The 21,274-nt window shown below is 39.7% G+C and overlaps 1 protein-coding gene across 2 annotated transcripts in view; it reads left to right on the plus strand.

Moving 5' to 3' along the window:
- The window catches only part of LOC122970788 (growth arrest-specific protein 7-like), a 67,953-nt gene that overhangs the window by 10,928 nt on the left and 35,751 nt on the right, over positions 1 to 21,274 (plus strand). Inside the window, exons 1-3 of one of the 2 annotated variants that reach the window (XM_044337040.1) lie at positions 3,950 to 4,032; positions 11,396 to 11,513; positions 20,612 to 20,689. In XM_044337040.1, coding sequence (XP_044192975.1) covers positions 4,009 to 4,032; positions 11,396 to 11,513; positions 20,612 to 20,689 — 220 coding nt within the window. In that variant the 5' untranslated portion in view covers positions 3,950 to 4,008. Of the gene's footprint in view, positions 1 to 3,949; positions 4,033 to 11,395; positions 11,514 to 20,611; positions 20,690 to 21,274 lie in introns of those variants that run through there. The other variant, XM_044337039.1, reaches the window with a different exon arrangement.

The following is a 21,274-nucleotide window of genomic DNA, read 5'->3' on the forward strand; positions in this document are numbered from 1 at the left end:
GTATGCATGTTCAGTATCTATGTCTGACTGTGTGCTGAGTGCATGCTTAAACACGCATGTGCATCCCTCCTCCTCCAGTGTCTGAAGTGTCTCTACATCTGGGAATGTGGCTTTGCTTCAGGTTCCCACATCTGCCCAAACCAAAACAATGTCTCCCAAATAAAGATATGGTCCACAGCCCCTGTCGCTCTGGTTCCCTCTCCCCGTCTCACTCTTTCCCCCTCCATGGACTGTACTTTCACTCCTCCTCCACTCACTCCAGCTAAATCTTGCCGTATCTTAACACATTCTTCCCTCTAGGTCTAGTAGTTAGCAGCCAGGCATACATGTGAGAAATTTCTCCCTGGCTGATTTCTGCACAAGAGGCCTAAACTCCCGTTGAGAGATCCCAAAGGGTTGGGAACTCTCTGCTCTGCTTCAGAACAGAGCAAGAGGTTAGCATTTCAGTCTCCACTGGGGCCTATTGATAACAACGGTGATGAGATGGAGTTACGTCGCTCTCAAGGGTTTGTGTGGGAGTTAGTGTGTGAGCGTGTCCTTGTTTTGTGTGGGTCACTGGAGTGATTTTGAGCACTGATGCTGATAGTTTGGGCTGAAGCTATATTTTTTTGTGGTGATAATTTTATCTTCATATTATAATTCATAATTTCTAAATTTCCTCTTGCCAGGAAGGAAAAGCCTCTGGAATAGTGTTTATACCATCAAAAGTCAACACAGCACACCTCATGAACCAATGGTTAATTGAACTGAAAATTGCTGAATTTTACATTTTAAGAGTTTAAACTCACAGACTGACCTTCAAAAAATGACTTTTTCTGTATTTAATCTGTGCTAGATACAGTACATTGGATAAATGACTACCTGAGTGATTTGTATATTTTGTAAAACAGGGAGTGAAGATAAAAGATTCAGTAAACTTATGTGTATGTGTCAGTATCACAAGTAGAGAAGAGTCTTAAGCCCCATTCACATATGCACTGTAACCCTGAAATTTTCCAGACATTAATTGTAGGAGCTGTATGTGTGAACGCAAATGTCTGAATCAGTCAGACTGGACATTAAACAGACTTTACCCTGCCACCTCCCTAGTACAATGTCCTCGTAATGTCCGATTGAGCCCATCTGTGAATACAGAATTCACAGTGAGTGAGTGGGTGTGTTGATGACGTTTCTATCATGCGGCTGGCGCTGAATAAACGCAGCAGGCCAGCTAAGCTGCATTGTTTTGACGGGGCCTGAATGCTCCACTGTGAAGCCATCCCTCACCTAAACCAAACGGAGTATTTCCAGAAGGTGTCTGATGTGGACAATCTCCTGCTGTGTGCTACATGTGTGAAAGGGCAACTCTGGACAATGTCCGAATCTGATTCAGTTCAAATGTGAAACCATAAAGTCAGTTAACTGACTTAGAAGTATCATTGTTATACAGCAATATCTAAAAATTTGCTAACGTTAGCTAACATTAGCCACCATAAGCTATTGGTCATACCAGGCCAAGTAAAGCTTTAGTTGCAAAACCCTGAGTGTATTTTATTGCTTATCAGTCGAATTTTTTCTTAGTAAGAAAATGAATGTATTATTTTCTCTTTCAAAAATATATATAGCTCCGCTCCATCCAAAATGGAGCCAGCTATAGGAATCCTAGTCAGGACCACAAATAGGGTTGTGTGATATAAGGGTAGGGTCCTGAGATTTCTAAATACCATCAATTATATTATATTATATATTTCTAATAAAATAAATAGTTTTTAAATGTATCATTTAGCATTTGTGAGTAATACATTTAGAGCCCCATACTTATGTGGAAAATTGAACTTTAAGACTCAAAAAACAGAATTGTGACCCAGGAACAGTAGATAAACTTGGTTGTATAACACGTACAGTATATATCTGAAAGCAGAGATTATTCCTGTCAAACCTCCAGTAATCATTAAGACTGATAGTTACTGCAGCAAGAAGGAGAAGCTCCATCATATGTGACGTGCACAGCATGAACTGACAGACCTCAGATTTTTATGAAAAGTCAACAACTGATAATGTCCAACCCAGTGTTGCATTTGTCCATCAGCAGTTCTATGTGAACTTCCCCGTAACCCAGGGTGTGCAGACATGACAGCGTTGCCCTAGAAAGGGAAGGTGGAGGTATTCATGAGTGAATAATAGGAAACAGACACTTCCCCTGTCTGTCAGACCTCTGTTCCCATGCTCCTCTGACATGACAAGGTAGGAGAGAGAGCGAGCGGGGAAAAAACTTCACAGTATACACATCCACTGTATACCTCGCTACTATTTTAGTAGAAACTCCAGACTAGATGGCCCACGCTCCCCGTCTGCATCTCATCATGAAAAAGACTGTGCTGCTTTGTGTTTGTGGCTGTGTACTTGCTTGTGGCTGTTTACAGCTCTGCTCCAGTATGTATACAGCTGGAATTTGTTTGGTTTTTCTTCTAGACGTGCCCGTATACAGAATGAAATTTCTTGAAAATGTAGTAAAACAGACAAGCATGGTACTCTGATTTTTTCCAGGAAGGACTAATTGGAGTGAGGTGAAGACATGATTTTGTGAAGTGACTTAAGAACATCTTGCAGTTATTGCCGGGGCATCATCTGAACATTTTCATCTCAGCTAAAGCAGAATATGATCAAGCAATTGCGTAGGGAGCACCCAGGCATCAATTTCATTGGATTGAATTATCAGTTAAAACTGAAACTTAGCCATTTCTACACTTACTAGCAGATATTTTCAATGACTTTATGATGGCACCATGATATTTTTGTCTTTTGAGATGATGACTGTTTCACATTAGGTAATCAGAGTCATATTCTTGCGATTCACTCGGCAGAGAGACATGGTTGACAACACGTTGGACCACAACCAATCACAGTGTGCTGTTTGTTTGCTCGGGAAAGGTGATGCCAAGGACTGTTCTACCTGACAGCACAACACCACTTTTACTTTGAGATGTCTACAGCTGTGTGTGGAGGACACACTAGTGTTTCTTTTGTTGTTGAACTCCCAATAATCCATACTCACTGCTCTACAAATGTGGTCAAATTTTACTTATTAGAAGATTCAAACATCCCAGGTGCTAGGTCTTTTAATAATTTTGCAAAATTTTGCAAAGAAATGAATACTAAAAACCAATCTTTTGCCTATCAAATACTCACTGCCTTTGGGTTTGAATGTAGCAGATTGCACCTTCACAGCTGTAGTCTGCTTGGATTCAAGATATTTACAATGGATTCCAAGCAATATGTACCAATCCATTGTCAATTCGTATATTGCTAAACAATATGTACTTCCAGTTGAGTTTTTAAGCTATGAAGGAGGTGAATGTTTGACATGGAAGTAGTGTATTGAGAGATTACTTGCAAAGTTCCTACGAATGTTGTGACACCTTTTTTAGGGATGCACTGATCCAGCTTATTCTCTCCCAATGCTAATTCAAATACCACAACTCCGGGTATCTGTTCATATCAATCTGCACCACTAAAAATGCTGGCCAGCCTGTAGTTAGGAACAACATTAAATTCTATAATGATATTAATGAAGAAATTGTATTTATTGTGGAACAGTCATGTCATGGTCAATATCTGGTCTGCTTCATAAGGCATGTGGCATATCAAATTAGTGCATCCCTAGTTTTTTCTCTGGCTCTGGGTTTCCGTTGGAATCCCTTGTATTTGTATTGAATTCATGCTGATGAAAGCTTTTGTGGTCTGTAAAATAAACCTTTCAGAGCTGACTTTCAATTCTGCGGGCTTTAGCTGGAGTAGTCCTTTAAGATGACACTTCGCAGCTATAGTAGAAACTCCATATAAAGATGATTCTTATACATTGACCCTGTTGCGGAAGCAGCCCGGGACCATTTCCACGTCTTTTACGGCTCATGTTCACCTCATGTTCGTGTTCAAGATCCTCTCCGCCTCTGAATCTTTCCAGCTGGAAACCGGACAGCTGCTCTGACAGACCTTCACCCCTACAGACTCTCCTCTTCCCGAGTCCAGATGTTTCCACTGGGGTCACCAGAGGTCAGGCTCAGCTTACACACATAGCAACAACATAGAGCACTACATGGCAAAAACTCTTTTTCACACACACTTGCACCTACAGTACACACATACCCTGTCACAAGTCAGGAGTTAGTGAGTCACTCAGGCATGAGTGAGGACAGCTAAATGTTGGGCCTGTCCAGTAATCCAGTCTGTTGAAACTCTGGAGCAGTGAGGCTGCACATTCGTCCTCCTCCACACAGCCAGTGAGTGGGTGACCAGCATTTCACAATACACGTGATCTCAGTGACAGTTGCATCTGATGACTCACCTCTTCTGAACAATCAATGTCTGTATTGTAACATTGCTAACCTGCTGAAATCTCAGAATCTTTACAGCTAAAAATAATTGTTTCTCTGACGTCAGTAGAAGAATGAACTCAATAAGATAATTCTGTACTATTATAGTGAGAAAACATTGCTGTTACTTTTATTATTGCATGGATTTTTTAAATAACATTATAGTTGCTCAGGAGTTATGTTGATGAATGAACTCATTTAACTCTTAGAGAATCATTTTAGGATCCAATTATTCATTTTTCAATGTCAGCATCCATGCCTCTCTATCCTGTCATCTATTTTTGGATAAATTACTTCAATTACACCAAATTTTCAGTGCCCTGGGTTTGAACTTCCTTAAAATCTATTTAGAGGAAACAAACAGAAACTGTCCCATAAGTCTCACCCCAGCCTGTTAAAATCCAGGTGAAGGGGTAACAACCAAGTTTACTACACTGTTATTCTCTATCTGACCTCAAAGCCAAGCTGGCTATTTATTTAAAGGCATTTTCCAAGGGAATTTAAGGGAATTTAACAAATTATTCTTGGTTTTCCAGGCAGGGAGCCAGTGTCACTGAAATACAGAGACCATGAGGTATTTTGTTTTCCATAATAAGAGATGCTGCCTGTGTTTGGGGGTGTGTGGGAAACATCTGTAATCTGAGGAAGAAAATGCTGGGATCTGTTTATAGTACCAGGAAGACCAGCGTAGTATTTGGTTTCTTCATTTTTAGCATCATAAACATTTGACATGCTACAGTTTCTCTTAAGCTACAAAGGTTTGAAGCCAAATCAACTTTCATCATCACAATATCCCAAAAAATGTTTTTTTTACATTTTAAAGCCCTTAATCCTTAAACCTACATTGAAACTTTTGGCCACTAGGGGGCAGTGCAATATGCTATAAATACAACGATGATATATTATCACCTTAGTTACACATCCAGGAATTGTGTTTCTGTCCACCTGATTAATGTAAGTTCAAAATTCACCCCTTATAGCTCCGTTTTGGTCATCACCGACTCCTGAGAAAAATATCTGGCTCTTTAGCCTCTAAATGCTTGTCTATGTTCACCAGCTAGTTGCTTATTGGAGCTTTTTCACTGAAAAGAGTTGTCTAAGAGGTGTGAAGCCAAAACAGTGAGCTGAAAGATGCTAAAAACAGAGTTGGTGTTTATTATGTGTGGGTTTGTCACTATGAGTGACACCTTTCATATCACATGCGGTCAGTTGATATATTTTTAATATACATAATCCTGTTTTGAGCAGCTGTCATTTTAAAATGCTGAGGTGCACTAAAGTTTTTCTTTGTAAATAAATGTAATAATCAAAGTATCAAACAAAATAATCATGGATATCAGTCTTAAGCCATAATTACGCATATGTCATATTGGTCATGTACCTCATATTTCTTGGCCCATTTTGTTGTTTAGTAGTATTGTTGTCATGTTCGCAAAGAACATCATTATTATCAGCAGCGAACACCAAATTTCAGAGCGAGACCCTCAGAATCAAAGAGCAAGGGTCTTGTTGACGTCAGTATGCTTTAAACTAAGTGCTTTTGTGGTAATTGAACATCTCTAATCCCCTCCCTCCACATCTTTCTGACATTGTTTTTTCAAGTTTTGTAACTTTCCGAAATTAACAACCTGACGGTCACTTCCTTCAGTGGTTGGGGAGGTGAGAAAGTAGGCAGGATTTCACAATTTTTTCATTCTTCACAGAGCTACCTGTGTTACTTTCTGTGGTTGGAAAACCATGAATGCCTTTGAGTAGAGAGAGCTCTCTCTGTTCTGCAATTGTGCCGCACTGGAAAATTAGTGCCACCAACTGTTCACCTTGACAAGCCCAGCTCCAAATATGTGTGTAGAAGTAGTGGAAGGAAACATGCATTAATTAGCATTTTCTTTTGCAGATTTTCCAGAAATCTGGTTAAAATTTGTGCCACATTTGGATGGAAACTTTGCTTATGATGGCAGGCTTTTCTCCCTGCATTTGAATGTGACCATTTGAAACAGGGGGAAACAGTTTTGCCTTTAGATGTGTTCAAACGACTCCTTGTACGAAGACGTTCATTTGAAGCATACTGAACCCTTAACTGATCCCACATATAAGAGGCCATTTCTCCACCAACAACTTGCACACATCATAGTGTACAGTAATTCAGCCACAATATTGCATATTCAATAAGGGATTTGGTTGCAAATCAGAAGCATCATTGTTAGAAAGTGGTTTGAGAGAAACAAGTTGACGTACCATCACTGAATGTTGTGGGAAATGAAGGAAACCACTGACAGACATAGAAGTAAACATGACAGGTTTAGACCAACTGGACGTAATTTTAAAAAAACAAAACAATGAGCATCGCAATTCTTGGTATAAAATGACTGATGGAGTCCATTGATCATCCACTACGGATGATATTTAGTGGGAGTGACACTTTAATTAAACCACATTTCACCAACTTACAATTTAATTCCCGCTTATCTTATCTTTGTGTTTTCAAATGACTGCTGCAATGACTAATGAATGTTAAATTAAAAGTCTATTTTAGATGGAATCATACTGGAGGACAGATGTATAGAGAGCGTCTGCAGGGCTCACAGACAGCAGCCGTGATTGTTGTGGTCGCTTCTCAGTCATCGCAGCCTGGGATGAGTCCTTGTGTTCTCTGCCAGGGGCTTTTCTGGCATGCTGTGAATGTGGAGCCACAGGCAGTCTGGGGTTTAGAAGGTTAACCATCTGGAATGGTGCATTATTTAATGTTGCATATGCCGAGACAAGCTGGCTCTGAGATGCGTCATACTTCCCACCACCAAGGTGTTCCCATTCTCTCTCCTCTGTCTGTTTTTTATCTGTACGACAGGACTGTTATGTCTGTCTCAAACTTTTGCCAGGGAGGAGGATTTTAACTTGTGGCTCAGAGCACTGCTCAGTCAAAGCTCTGTGCAGGTTGGAGACTTAGTTTGAAACAAATCTTCAAAAGACAGAAACTTACACTGGAGGTTCAGGGGAACTTTAAGTTTTTTTGAAATTGTTGTTCTGGAAATGAACCATGTCCACAACCTGAAGTGTCTTCATGTCCAAGATTTTTGCATATTATCCGTGTCCGCCTGACCACAACAGCCCACTCCCATCTGTCTTTTCCTGCTTCTGAGAGCCATATCTGCTGAGCTCAGAGAAAAACAATACTGTGGTATCATTTCAATGATAATGAACATGTGACCAAACAACAGTGTGCCTGAAGAACACCAACAGGAAAGTAGCCAGGGCATGCAGAGAAATCCCTAAGTGTCTCTTTTTACTGCACAACATGGATCTGAGTGGTCCTGATCCTGGATGGAACCCTGACATTTCAGTTTCTCAGACACATGAAATGTGTTACAGGAAGAATGGCGGGAAAAAACTAAAAACCTGATTTGGTTTGACAGAGTAATCAGTACAAACCATGTAGAATCACTGGTGGCAAGAAGCTGTATTGAAGCAATACTATTGTTTAGTTTCAGATACACTTATTGGCTTTCTTTATGACAGTGAAATGAGTAGATCAATATGAATCTCATATCAATGTTGAAGTACAGAACTGGAGCCAGTGTGTGGTTAGCCTAGCTTAGCATAGATTTGAAACACCTCTAAACATGTTGTATCTCATTTGTTTAATCCGTACACAAGCAAAAATGTAAAAATGGCAATTTGTGATTTTTATGGGGAGTTACATACCATAACCTTTTCCCATAGTCTTAGAGTATCATCAGATATAGAGTATCTTGTCATCACAGTGAGGTTGCCAGGAAGCTGCACAGAAGCGCTTGGCAGATGGATAGCGTATCTGTTGTTCATCAAGAAATAGTTCTAGCACTTAATTTCTCCTAAAGCCACAAATGATAATTTTTACCTTTCTGTTTGTGTATGGATTAAACAAATGAGATACAATTTTCTAATTAGTAGAAGTATTGGTGGGAGTATTTTTGTAGTGTTTTCTTTGGACATAGCCAGGCTAGTTGTTTTCCCCTACTTCATTATCTTTATGCTGAACTACACTAATCATATCATGACTCGAACTCCGTACATAACCCACAGGCATTAGATTAATATCAATCTTCTCATCTCAAGCTTGTAAAAAAATCAAATAAGCATATTTCTCAAAATTCTTTCAAACATTACTCTAATTTATATATCTTTCAGCCACTATGGGAAGCACTGAGCTCACAATGTTTTGTATTGGCTGTCTATCTGTCAGAATGTGTCATGTTTGTAATTACCATACACCTGTTGTTTCCCATCATTGAAGTTGCTAAGGAGACTGCCTACCATCCAGCAAATTCATATTTCATTCCTCACATAATAGAGTTGATGAACGCTTTAGCAAATTAAACATCCAGGTTACATTAGATAGCAATCCAGGACTGTCATGCGAATAGTAATGGAATGATGAGTTTGAGGTAACAGTCTCTTTCACATATTGCCTGCTCTGTCCTGTTTTCACCCATTATACATTTGAAGACTGAAAATGAATGTAATACCCCATTGTGTTTGATTTGTGGATCAACTGAAGGATAACTTGCCTCTGCACACTACTGTGCAGTGCACTCTACATACTTGAGCACTTAGCTCCACTGTAACTGTATCTGTGGCTTGGCAGTCATATTGACTTTTTTCTCCCTCCATTTCTTTTGCAGTACATTAACATGTGTTCCTCTGTCACCGATACGATCGGAAATAGCTCAGATTTTCTGTCATGGCATGTTGGGGTTTATCCATTGTTACATCCATGACCACTTTTCACTGCTGTAGGAAATTACTGGACTATTCAAGCAAATCTGTTTCTCAAAGGCACACGAAGGACAAATATAACAGTGACCACTGAGACCATCAAAGGGAAAACATCCTGGCGATGCTGTTGGAGACTTTGTAATTACATAGACTCATAAGTCATTCGGGGCTGACATAGATTCATAGTCTCCAGTCCTGTGGGACCAGAGGGTTTCTTCCCTTCTCTTCTTCCAGCAGAAGCAGTTACATGTAATGACTTCATTCTCTGAGGTGATGCAGCTTTTATCTCCAGGGACAGTTTGTTTCTCTTTCTCTTGCATTTGCATGCATTCTCTTGCATGCAACCAGCTGAACTTACACATACTGATTAGTTTAGGAACGTCAAATAGCTTGCACTTGGTTGAACCTTCGTCTGATGTTCAAATGCATCACCAATTGGCCCTAGTTACTGTTGCTATGTCTGTCACGCTTTCTGTTTTTGCATGGTAGAGGTATAAATTATGTATTTATCCCTTTACTGATTTGAATCATTTCGTTCAGTTCAGTTCAAAGATATGTAGTCACTGACTATGTAGTTAGATCACTTTTTTCTAAGCTAAGTGAAGTCACTGTCAAATGATCAGTAAGTGAATACATTGCTGTTCATACCACCATGATGTTTGCCATTGATTCTGACTGTCTTAGTACAGTAGTACGTTCATTCTGTTGCTAGTTAAAGCTGTTATATTCAATTCAGTAAACACTAAGCCTATGCAAGCGCTGTTTAAAGGTTTAAAAGTTAAAGGTCAGGTTCACAGTTTTTCAAGTCTGTCTTAAAACAACAGGTGTCCATCTGAGCAGTGAAAGAGGTTTTCCTTGCTGTAATCATTCCTCCTGTTCATATTGGTTATTAAAAGATCTCCTTCAAATGTGCTTTCAATGTAAGTGATGGGGGCCAAAATCAAAGATTCTCTCATACATGTGCTGAACATGTATTGAACGACACATTTCCAGGTTACAATGATTGAGGTGGCAGATTTAGCATTCGTATGTGTCCTTGATTTCAGGCAGATGTAGGCAAAAGGAGCTTCTCATTTCTAGGCAGTGGCTGTTTGCCGGCTGAAAATAACTTAACAGATTTTATCAGCTATGGCTAGCTAGCTAATAAAGCTAACATTAGTTCCATGAGTTGGCTGAAAAAAAATTCTGCAGCTGACTTTTTAATGTTTCAAGTTGACTTTGTGCTATTTTGAAACAGGGCTTTTTAAATGTAACCTGTAACTCCACAAAATAATGGAGGACATGGACATGGATATGCTAATGCTTTCACCTTACATCACAGCAATCAAGTACACTTTTTACTCCACTTTTTACACTTTTGTTCTTTGTTTTTGCTTTCGGAAAAGCTAAAAAAAAGACACCATCCTTCATGCGCTTCAAATTCAGAGTATCTCTCTTTATTCAGGTCCATGTTCACCACTTTAGTATGTGGAGAAATCCAAAACTTGAAAGACCTGCCATGTCTAGTTACGGTTGCTAAGCTATTATTGGACAATTGCTGTTCGGGGATAGGGTTTAGTGAACGGTCAGTTATGTCTGTAAATGACCCAAGGCTCCTCTTTCTACTGTATTCTATTGAACACATACAGTATCTGGCCTGCAGAAACTGGATCAAGTTTCCTTGCAGTTACTACTCTACTAGATGCTTGAATGACTTGGTATGGACCCCAGTAACAAAACTGTGGCTGATATGGAATTTCATCTGGCTCTGCCAAAGTCTCCAAACAGCATCTCCACAATGTGTTACAATGGTCTGTGCCTGTTGTTTTCCTGCTAATCAGTAGCAGATGTGTGCAGTTTGCCTACATGCTCTCCAGTGCTCCTCAGCTGTATGTTGTGTGCACATACACTGACTCTGAAACTCCGGCTCTAGGTCCAACTGCAGAGACGCGCCAGTTTGTTGTTCTTTGTGTGGCAGCAGCAGCGGCTCAGCCTGCTCTGCTATGATGTCATTGGTTGCTGGTTGTGAAATACTTGAGGAAATGAGAACCTTATTGAACTCGAGCTGAGTGCTGCACATATCTACTGCATCTCTAGTGTTGCCTGATCTGCAGTGAGTTGTTGTTTTTTTTTTAATTTTCTTTTATCTGTTTATCTCCAGTAATTATGCTCAATTATGAAAGCCCTTGAGAAATAAATCTCTGTCTAGGAGCTAACACGCTGTTTATATGTGTCTCCAAGTTGCTGATGAGCCTGTCTGTGGTTGTTGACACTGACACTGATGTTTTTATTGCTTTTTCTTGTCTTGACAGAGGACAGCATCACTGAGTCAGCTTCCTGTGGAGGATCTCAGAGACCCCCTGCCTCCTCAATGGAGATGCTACATGTCTCCACAAGGGCGGCGATACTACGTCAACACCACAAGCAATGGTAAGAGAAACTTAAACAGTTCTAGTGGCATTTTATCACGTCCATGATCACTTTAAAGGAAGTATATAACATGTTGGGAAATATGCTTTTGCTACTGTCTTACCAAGAGGGAGATGAGAAGATTGATACCAATCTCATGTCTGAGAGTTTAATTCAGAGCTGGAGTCAGTGCATGGTTAGCCTAGCTTAGCGTAAAGACTAGAAGCAGGGGGAAACCTCGCCTGGCTCTGTCCAAAATGAAGGCATATGCCTACCAACACCTTAAAAGCAAAATGTTGTGTTTGTTTAACCCGTACATGAAAAGAAATGTTGAAACTTTTTAGGGGTAGTTACAGGTTGGAGCTATTTCATGCAGTCTCTGCTTCCAGCTGTTGACTAAGACATAGTTCCTAAAACCACAAATTGTTGTTCTTACATCCAAAAAGCTAACAAGATAAATTGTGTCAACAAGTCAGCTTCAGTTTTATGTTTTAACTTTGAATAGAGCCAGCAGGTTAGCTGCCCCACTGCTAATCTAGGCTAACCATGTCCTGACTTAATGCACAGACAGTGGCTCATACCTGACAAGGTGTAGCTATGTTCTGTGATTGTAATTGATTATGTGGAGGCAAAGAACCACCCAACATGAAGCTGAGTATAATAATATCTCTTTCTATCCTTCAGGGTATTTTCTAGTTTAGTATAAGAGCCACCTTAAATCCTGCACAGCTCTTAGGTTTTTAGCTCCTGTGTTCTGAAAAACATTGCTCTTTAGTTTGGATTTGGTGCTTCCTTTGTGTGGAACCAGACTCCAGAATTTAATGGGATAATATTATATGACATGTAGTGCAACTGTTAGGGTGCCCTGTGATTAATTTTTCATCAAAGTGACTAAAAGACCAAGAAGCAAAAGATTACATTTGTTATCAACAAAAAGATAAAATGTGATTTTATACCTTAAAAGATGCATACTTAATAAATATTTATTTTCTAGTTTTCATTTGTCATTTCACACTGAAGGTTTCCTGCCTTGCTCCCCAACTACACTTTGGATTAAAAATAAAGTGATTTTTTTATATGAAAATTTTACATCTATAGGGAAACATTTGTTCTTAAATGATATCTACGTGGTTTCATCTGTCTGTAATGGAGTGAAACGTTCACTCAGTGTCTGTGGTAGTGATGGTACCAGAGCGAGACAGAGCACATCAGGGCCTTGTAGAAATGATACTGCTGATAGTGCCTTGTTTCTGTAAAAACACAATTCCCACTCAGTTTCTCCCTGAACACACACACACACACACACACACATACACACACACACACACAAACAACACACACACACACACAAACAAACACACACTGGCATGGAGACAGCTTAATACCCTCTTCTGTTCTGCAGACATACTATCCCTGACTGAACTCACTCTAAAACCTGACTGATGACACTAATATCTACTGTTGGCAACTCTCATGTACCTTTGACTTGAGGATGTAATGAAGGTGAGGAAGGTTTCTCAGATGCAGCTCTCACCAATCATACAGACACAGTGACAATCTTTTTAGCCACCCTAGTGCTAGCCAGTATGGCTTTATGGACAATAATGTTGGTCTGTCTGTCAGTTGGTCTGACAATGTGGTACATATGTTCATAAATTAATTTGTTCAATACTTGGTTTGTGGCCAAATACCTGCAAAATGAATGACATTCCCATCAGTCTCACCTTCAATTTGTGTTTAGTGCTAATTAGCAACAGCATTCTAACACGCTAAGCTACAACACTGCTGCTAAACATCAGCATGTTAGCATTAAGAGAGTTGCTAACGTAGCTGAAGAGAATGAGTCGTGTTTCAGACTACATGTTTGGCTCAATTTGTCAGCAAGTTTCATCCACTAAGCGTCACCCAAGAGTATAAAGGAGGACCTTCAAACCACTAAACATGAAGTCCTGCTGTTAGAAATCAGCAGAGAAAAACAGAACAGATTTAGCAGTCAGTAGTTGTATTAGCAGACACGAATAAAAGGAAATGTTACTACAACTGTCAACAAATTGTCATTGCAGGGACTTTTGTGACAGAAATAAAGAAGGAATGATTTGACATGAAGTTAGATGTTAAAGCAAAACGGTCAGTGACTTGTTATAATGGAGGATGTTCACTTGGACAGCAGCCTGCATGAAAACCCTGAGGCAGCTGTTGGAGTGTGACAACCACTGAATCACTGATGTTGTCATGCCAGTGAAAATAGAAACAAAAAAAGTTAATCTCATTAAAATGGCAGCCATGATGCACATTCATGCCAAGAACAGAATATTACTTTGACCAAGATTTATTTATTTGTTGCTTTTTTTGTCTAGTTGTCATATGTAAACTACTAATTCACTGAGATGAAACCATTATAATTAAAATAAGGGGCACTCCAATGATTTTAGTAAGTTTACTTTCAGCCTGCGAAAACAGTTTTACAATGTCTTCTCTGGCTCTGGAGTGAGCTTTTTAAAGTCTGAAAAAATTAATGATGGTGATGTCATCATGGTCATCTCGGCATAGACTTGAGATTTACTCTTTTTTTTACAAGAAAGCCTGTGTAAGAAGCTGGAAGTATGGAAAGAAGAGGCATTTAAAAGGCAATGAAAGACATTGTTTAGTTGCATTATGGGAAATGTAGAATCCAGTGTTTCTCTGATCTTGTCCTGTACTATGGCCTCTACTACTCTACTGCCTTGATTTGGACTATTCTTACTTTAATCTGTCTCTTGTGACTGATCCAGGCCTGTTGAACGAGGCCTGTTGCCATTGAAGAACAGATCTGTCGGTATGAGTGGTTGTTGCATGAGGCCCAACGACTGTTCACCTGCACCCTTCATACTGGATAACCAGGACTGTGGATTAGTGGTCACTTAAGAGAGAAATCAGTTTCACATCAGAGATGTTCACATGTTGTAGGTCTCTGATCATGGTCACAGCGGTCGAGTTGTGGCCACGAGAGGGAATCTAAAATTAACCGAGGGCTCCACCCAGACACGAGACCAGGGGAGTCACTCCTCCTCTTCCTCCTCTCCTTCTCTTTTCAGATAAAATTAGGTGGTTAACCTGCTAATGTCAAAAAGTTGGAAACAAACCACGCTCTCTTTTGCTTTTGATCACATCAAAAATGTGTGGTTATAAGATGTTTTAACAGTTAAGATCATCTCAAAATGTTTGATTTTTTTCCCCCTCTGTCTCTGTGTTATTCCAGAAGGAATTTAACAGATCTGTTTTGTCTTCATATGCCAGGGTTTCAAAACTTATCTTCAATAGTAAAACTGTTAATACTCCAGAGGGACAGAGCCTGGAATGACAAGACTGGTGTGCTGGAACAAAAGAGTTGCAAATATTTCCTGAGAGGGAAAATGATACATCTTTCATAACTTTTTTGCATATAAAAAACACATCAGCAGCATCTACAGTATGTCTTGGCTCTTAAAGAAAGCAGTATTGTTGCTGTAGTGTTGTAAAACTGGCCTCTGAGAGCAGAGAAAAACCTCAAGGACTCATGTTCTGTTTCTTTGCAGCTCAGTCCTAACACACACTCATTCATTACCGTACTGCATGCGTGTGGTTCTTTCACATTCACCACCGCAGCAACTGTTTCCAAAGAAATCCATCTGATATCATTTTCTACTGAAACAATCAGTATTTATAGAATCACCGCTATTTTCACTGGACCTCCCTTTCGTTATTCTAAAGTTCACCTAGATTAGATACTTTCTTTGTGTGTGTGTGTGTGTGTGTATGTTTATGTGTCCGTTTGTGTTCCTGCATTGCCATAGTAACAGAGCTGTGTGCGTGGGTGAGGGCTGCATGTCCTTGTGTCAGGGCTTGTTGTTTTGTAGGTTTTCCTTCCTGTGTTGCTGGGTGCAGCGGTGCAGGGTGCTGCGGTTTGTACCAGCCGTCTCCTAAGACTCTCCACTCATCTCGACCTGACCAGTAGGCTGCTTTATAAACACACCAAACCAAATGCTCAACAGTCCCAGCACACACACACTGTAGATTCACCACAGACAGACAGTCCGCTCAGTTTCCAGGTATTTTTGAATGAAGTTGATTCATACGAAACTATAAATAACTTCTCATCTGTTTTATAAATAAAATGAAATCCGTTTGAAATTGCACGTTTCTCTTCTGCTTCAGCGTACAGGTCTGCTCTGTAAAATACATGTCCTTTGCTCTTTTTTGAGAAAATATCACAGTGCAAATGGAGGAAATTATATTTTACATCACGTAGACCTCTGTGCCTATAGTCAACCATATAATTTTAATTAAACCAAATATTTGCATGAAGCAGTAATGTCACCATTCTATCATAGGATACTGACTTAAAAAAATGTTGTTGCAGTTATTTCAGGTTTAAGTATTAACACATGTCTTGTGTCTTGTTGAACAAGCTAGTCAGCTAATTAGCTAGTCAGCTGTAGCACATAGATATTCAAAGGCATGATGTCACTTTCATGCTAACTGCTGTTCCTCCAGCTTCTGTAACTCTTTCTAGAAACTGTGCTTCCCTATTTTCAGAGTTTCCAGTTTACCAGCGTGGCAGTGCATGTACTGCACGTCAACTTCTCAGTTTCTTTACCCATAATATCGACCCGCGCTCAAATAATGATCTTCAAATGCCATCCTTTAATGTCTTAGCTGTTAACTCTGCTGTTTAAAGAAATGTTTGCAGCCTTCTTTGTCCTGTCTCCCCTTGACGTCACGGTCTCTCGACAAGCTTCGATCTGTCTAGCTGTGAGGTTCGTCCCACGATGGACTGTGAAAAGGTTTTTGTTAATGCCACTTAAAATGGAAATATTAAATTGACACATTATCACATTGACATTTTTCAAATTTTAGTTGAGGAAGGTATGTTGTGTGGCTTGATTTTTAAGAAAGTTGTATTATTACACATGACAATTTGAATGAGGTTTTCTTGCCTACACTTGTTACTCCTGGAACATAGTATGAATTCAGCTCTCTATTTAACAGCTTAAAAACTTTTCTGCAAATTTTAACATTGGTTAGTTTAGGTGCTAAATGGTGGTTCTTATTTTTTATACCACAGCTAACAAAATGTAGTTTGTCCATGGCTTGTAAGCTACGGTAGTTTTTTTTCATTGTGTGTCTGAGCGCCTGCCAGCTCAGCTGTCAATCAAACACATACACTGGCACACCCACCTAAAGGCTTGGAAAATAAAGGAGCATTCAATACAAAGCATTTGAAAATCACTTTAGTATGATTTTTGAGTGCAAAAGGATATGCCCTTTGTAATCTCAGTCAAACAGCACCAGGGAGTGTACCATAAATGCTAATTTTATTCTACAATAGTCACAGTGCATCTTCTCTTCTTTCTTTGTTTGTCTTATCGCTAAAAGATGAGATCTTGGAAGTATCTCGGCGCTTTCCTCCTCAGGATAATAGGAGTGTGAATGGGCTGTTCTGATTGATTACAAAAACAGAGACAGGAGGTAGCTAATGCATCAGGGACCAATGTCATATGGTTATAAATAAAATATAGCAGTGTCAAAGCCAACTAGGCCATTTCCCCTTCTCCCCCTTCAGAATCAGGGATGTCTCGCATCACTTGTGGCGTGGTTGGCGGACAGTAAGGTGATGCCAGGTTATTTCTGTTTTGAGACCTGCTGTTGACTATTTCCATTCATACATTTAGTTATACACATCTGCTTCACACTGAAACCACTGTCATCCGGTATCAGCCTCTTGAGTTGCAACACTTTGGTGAGTCTGAAACCAGTGATGTATGCAAAGTCAAAATGTGGTTATGACTGTGTTTGAGGAGTCAGACAGCTTTAATTTATGCTTTTATGCTTTTATGTTGCATAAAAGACCCTTTCCTAATGCAGCTTCCATCATTAGATGCTGCATTCTGTCATTGATATCATGAAATTACATCATTAAGACCTCTGACAGGCCTGAAAAGGGCGGATGAACTATTTCACAAATGTAAAAGTGGGTAAACTGAGCTGACACGGGTCTATCAAGACTATTAAGGCAATTCAGGGAGATTGAAAACTTTTGGATTTCAGCCCGTCTGTGACAAGGCGGCTGATGAGAATTACTCCTGGTGCTGCTGCATATGTATCACTGTATCTGGGGGTATGAATCTAGCAGGTGCCAAAGCTGCTCTCTCCCCTGTATAAAAACCCGTTTGACGGAAATGATCGGCAATCTGCATTTCAAGAGCCTGTTGCCTGGAAACCCAACCTGCTCCACTCAGAGTCAAAAATTATAGTAAATATGTGTAATTTCACAACTCTTCATCATTACTTATAATGACTAGGGGCGGATTTAGTGATTTGGGGGCCTAATGCAAACTCAGTCGTGGGGCCCCCTTTGTGCCTTATTTTCACCCTTTCTCTAATTGAGAATGTTGGTATTGGTGGTGGTAGTCAAAGTTTAAAACTTTAAACTATTAATACCATACTAACAATACTCTGTTAACTGTAGAAATCATGCTAGTAACCCCTCTACATCATAGAGCCACCAGTTCAAGCCCGCCCAAAAAATCCAGAAATGATGAAAACAGTTAAAGGCTATAACTCCATAATTCAGTACTACACAGTTCAGTCTTTCCATATGTTTTCAGCAATTATTTTCTAACATGTATAATGTGTTTTCCTTTACACAGACTTTGTGGGAACATTAAATTGCAAATAACAATGACAAACTATCTCAATTTGTCATTTTATTTCAGCTTCCTGGCTTTGCAATGGCAAACTGAACATTATCCACATATTTAATGTAATATAAATGTTTTTTTAAATGGTGTTTTGACTGCTACCCCTCTGGCGAGGAACACAGTCATGATGAACAACAATTTCCCTGGGCTAAGTAGATTATGCTATATTTTTCTGCATTAATATCCTATATTTCTCAGAGTATCGATTTGTTTATGACAGGCTATGGGAGAAAAATTGAGGCTTTTAGGACCCACAAGTACAGGCTTTACGCTGGTGTTGTACATCAAACATGAAGGCACAGCCTCTCTCCATAAGCCTGCTGCCAGTTATCCTCTCCATGCGTGTCATTTGAGCTGATGGGCTTTGCTCAGTTGTCTCTTCTGCTAGGCAGTGCCAAATAGAGCAGAGCCAGCCAAAAAGATCCAAATGAAATAAGAGCTCTTTACATGTCTGTGCCTCTTCTTTCTGTGCTGACAGTAAACGGCTAATTGAGCTCAGTGCTGTGGTGAGAGTGGACATAGAGGAATAAAAATCAAAGACAGACCTTCTATATTAAGGTCTCTGTCGGTCAAGCTTTTTGTACTGTATGCTCGTTCTCCAGCATCTTAACCAGCAGAAGTGGAATGGGGACAGATGATGGAAGAGCAATTGTGCCTTTGTGGAGCTCAGTTTAACTTCAGAAACCACCAAAAGAAGTGTTTGAAACATTGTGAAAGCACATTTTTCCTTTCTAGATGGTTAATAAAAGCTGGTACCTGTTGTATTTAGTGGGTATTACTGTGCTGTACAGTAACTCAGTATATTCATGGTTGTAGTACAAGACATGCTAACTACAAGCCTACTCTTGCACCCTCCACTAGCATTTCAGAATGTAGGCCCTTTACAATGGGATTGTGGTCTAATTCTCATCCTGATAAGATACAGAACAATTCTTTGTAGATATTGAAGCCACAAAATCCAAATCTCGACACATAGGGTCCATCAAGCCACTAAACATATTTGGCAAGTATATGGCAACCACCTTAACTGAATCTCATTGGCTAAGATATCTAATGATGCTAACAAGTCCCATACCTCTTTAAGCTTTAATATTATATTGATGATTAATGGTATGTGGTTCTCAAAATTGTTTTACTCATTAGAAGGAATAAACTAACCACAAAAGTCTCCGTCCTGTGAAAAAAAGCTAGCTTTTAGCCATGACAGTGGCCACTTGTTTTCACAATGTTATGCAATGGGAGACATTGTAAACACATTTCTGGGTAAGCTGTGCTTGCTGTTAGCTGTGTTTGCTAATGCTAATGTTAGCCAACAAGCAAGTTAGTGTAAGTTTAAGGTAGAAAAGAAGAAGACAATTGTCAGTTGAGCCAGAGAACTATTGATGTTAGCGACTCATAATTAACATGGTACATGTGACATCACTTAGCCTGGTCCCATACCTCTGAATCACTGCTCCAGTTTGTTCAGCAATTCAAATACTTTAGGTCGGTGTTGTGCTTGGAGAAACATACAACCAAGCAGAACTCTGTAGAGGTCTAAGAAAAGGGGCGTTATCTTCTTAAGTAGCTTGCTAGCACCCTAGCTACTGTACATAAGAAAAATTGTGACAGAAAAATGGCCACAAAAATGAAAACAAGCGTGAATGTGTGGCTGCAACTTATAATTACTTTTTGTTATCAATTAATTTGTCATGTAATCTATAAAATGCCAGAAAATTGTGAAAAATGTCCATCAAAATTTCAAAGTTCTCAAATTTCTGTTGCTGCCTGACCATGAGTCTAAAACCCAATCTCACACTCAATATTAAGTGATGTAATCCTCACATTTTAGAGGCTGAAAACATACAATTTTTTGGCATTTTGCTTTAGAAATGAGTGAAACCATTAATTGAGTGTCAAAATTATTGGCAGTTCTCTCTCAGTTGACTAATCAGCTGAAGCAGCATTAGTCATCTTTTAGAAATAACAAGACTTTGGGATAAGTCTTTGATTTCTGTGAACTGCTCCTACAATAGCTTCAGCTACCACAGCTTCCATGTCGACTGGAAAGAATCTCAGCAATACATGAAACATGAAGCAGAACATATGAACATGATTTTAGGCTGGATGAATGAAGTAGAACAAAATGGTAATTGAGACTTCTTATCAGACTGGTTATCACTACAAATGTACAGTAAGATTGGACACCAACACATATACTTATTTTTTTCATTTGTTCATATGTAGTTTAACTGCTGACTGCGGTAAGTGCCAAATGTGCAGCTTTGGGTGGAATCACTTCTTCTTACTGTTGCCCACAAATAGTTGCAATCGTCAACAAAATGACAAAAGTAAAATCACAGCTGGTACTGTTCTCATAATGTTATCATCTTCTTCCTCTTCTCCTGATCACTCTATCAGAAACAACATGGGAACGACCGTCCAGTGTGCCTGGGACCCCCAAAACCTCTCTCCGACACAAGAACTCCCTGCCAGCAGGTACTACAACTCTATCTCTTCATCTGAAGTCTCTATCACTTCAACATCCTCAAGTACTAGTGCCCCGAGGCTGTGAATTCACCTAAATTTCCACAGTAGCACAAAGCACCCGCTCATTCACACCATACACAGACACACAGACACTTCCTGTGACTAATTTTATCTGTAGCCTCAACTGCAGAACTAAGGCCTCATCTGTCCGTCTTCTGACCCTGCTCCTAAAGACAGACAAACAGAAAAAGGCAGTAAAGTTTTTGAGGCGTTTCCCACTCAAATACTGGAAGTAGCAATCATTCATATGTATCACCTGTATTATAAATAACCATTTAGTTTTGCCTCAAACCAAAGAACAAGGGGGTTGCGCTGAGCACAACTCAGGAGAGACTCAGCAGCCACACATTTCTCCATTCTCTGTTCCTCTATTTAGCATGGTCAGGTTAGGCTAACCCGTTGTTGCTAACTTTGGAGCTAGACCCATTTACCGCCAGATAAATGGCATAAATGGCAGACAACTTCCTGCTAACCTTTTCCTCTGCTCTGCTCGCATTCACCATCACTTTTCTGCCGCTCGCACTCAACCACTCA

The sequence above is a fragment of the Thunnus albacares genome, chromosome 20 (genome assembly GCF_914725855.1).
Source record: "Thunnus albacares chromosome 20, fThuAlb1.1, whole genome shotgun sequence".
NCBI lineage: Eukaryota > Metazoa > Chordata > Actinopteri > Scombriformes > Scombridae > Thunnus > Thunnus albacares.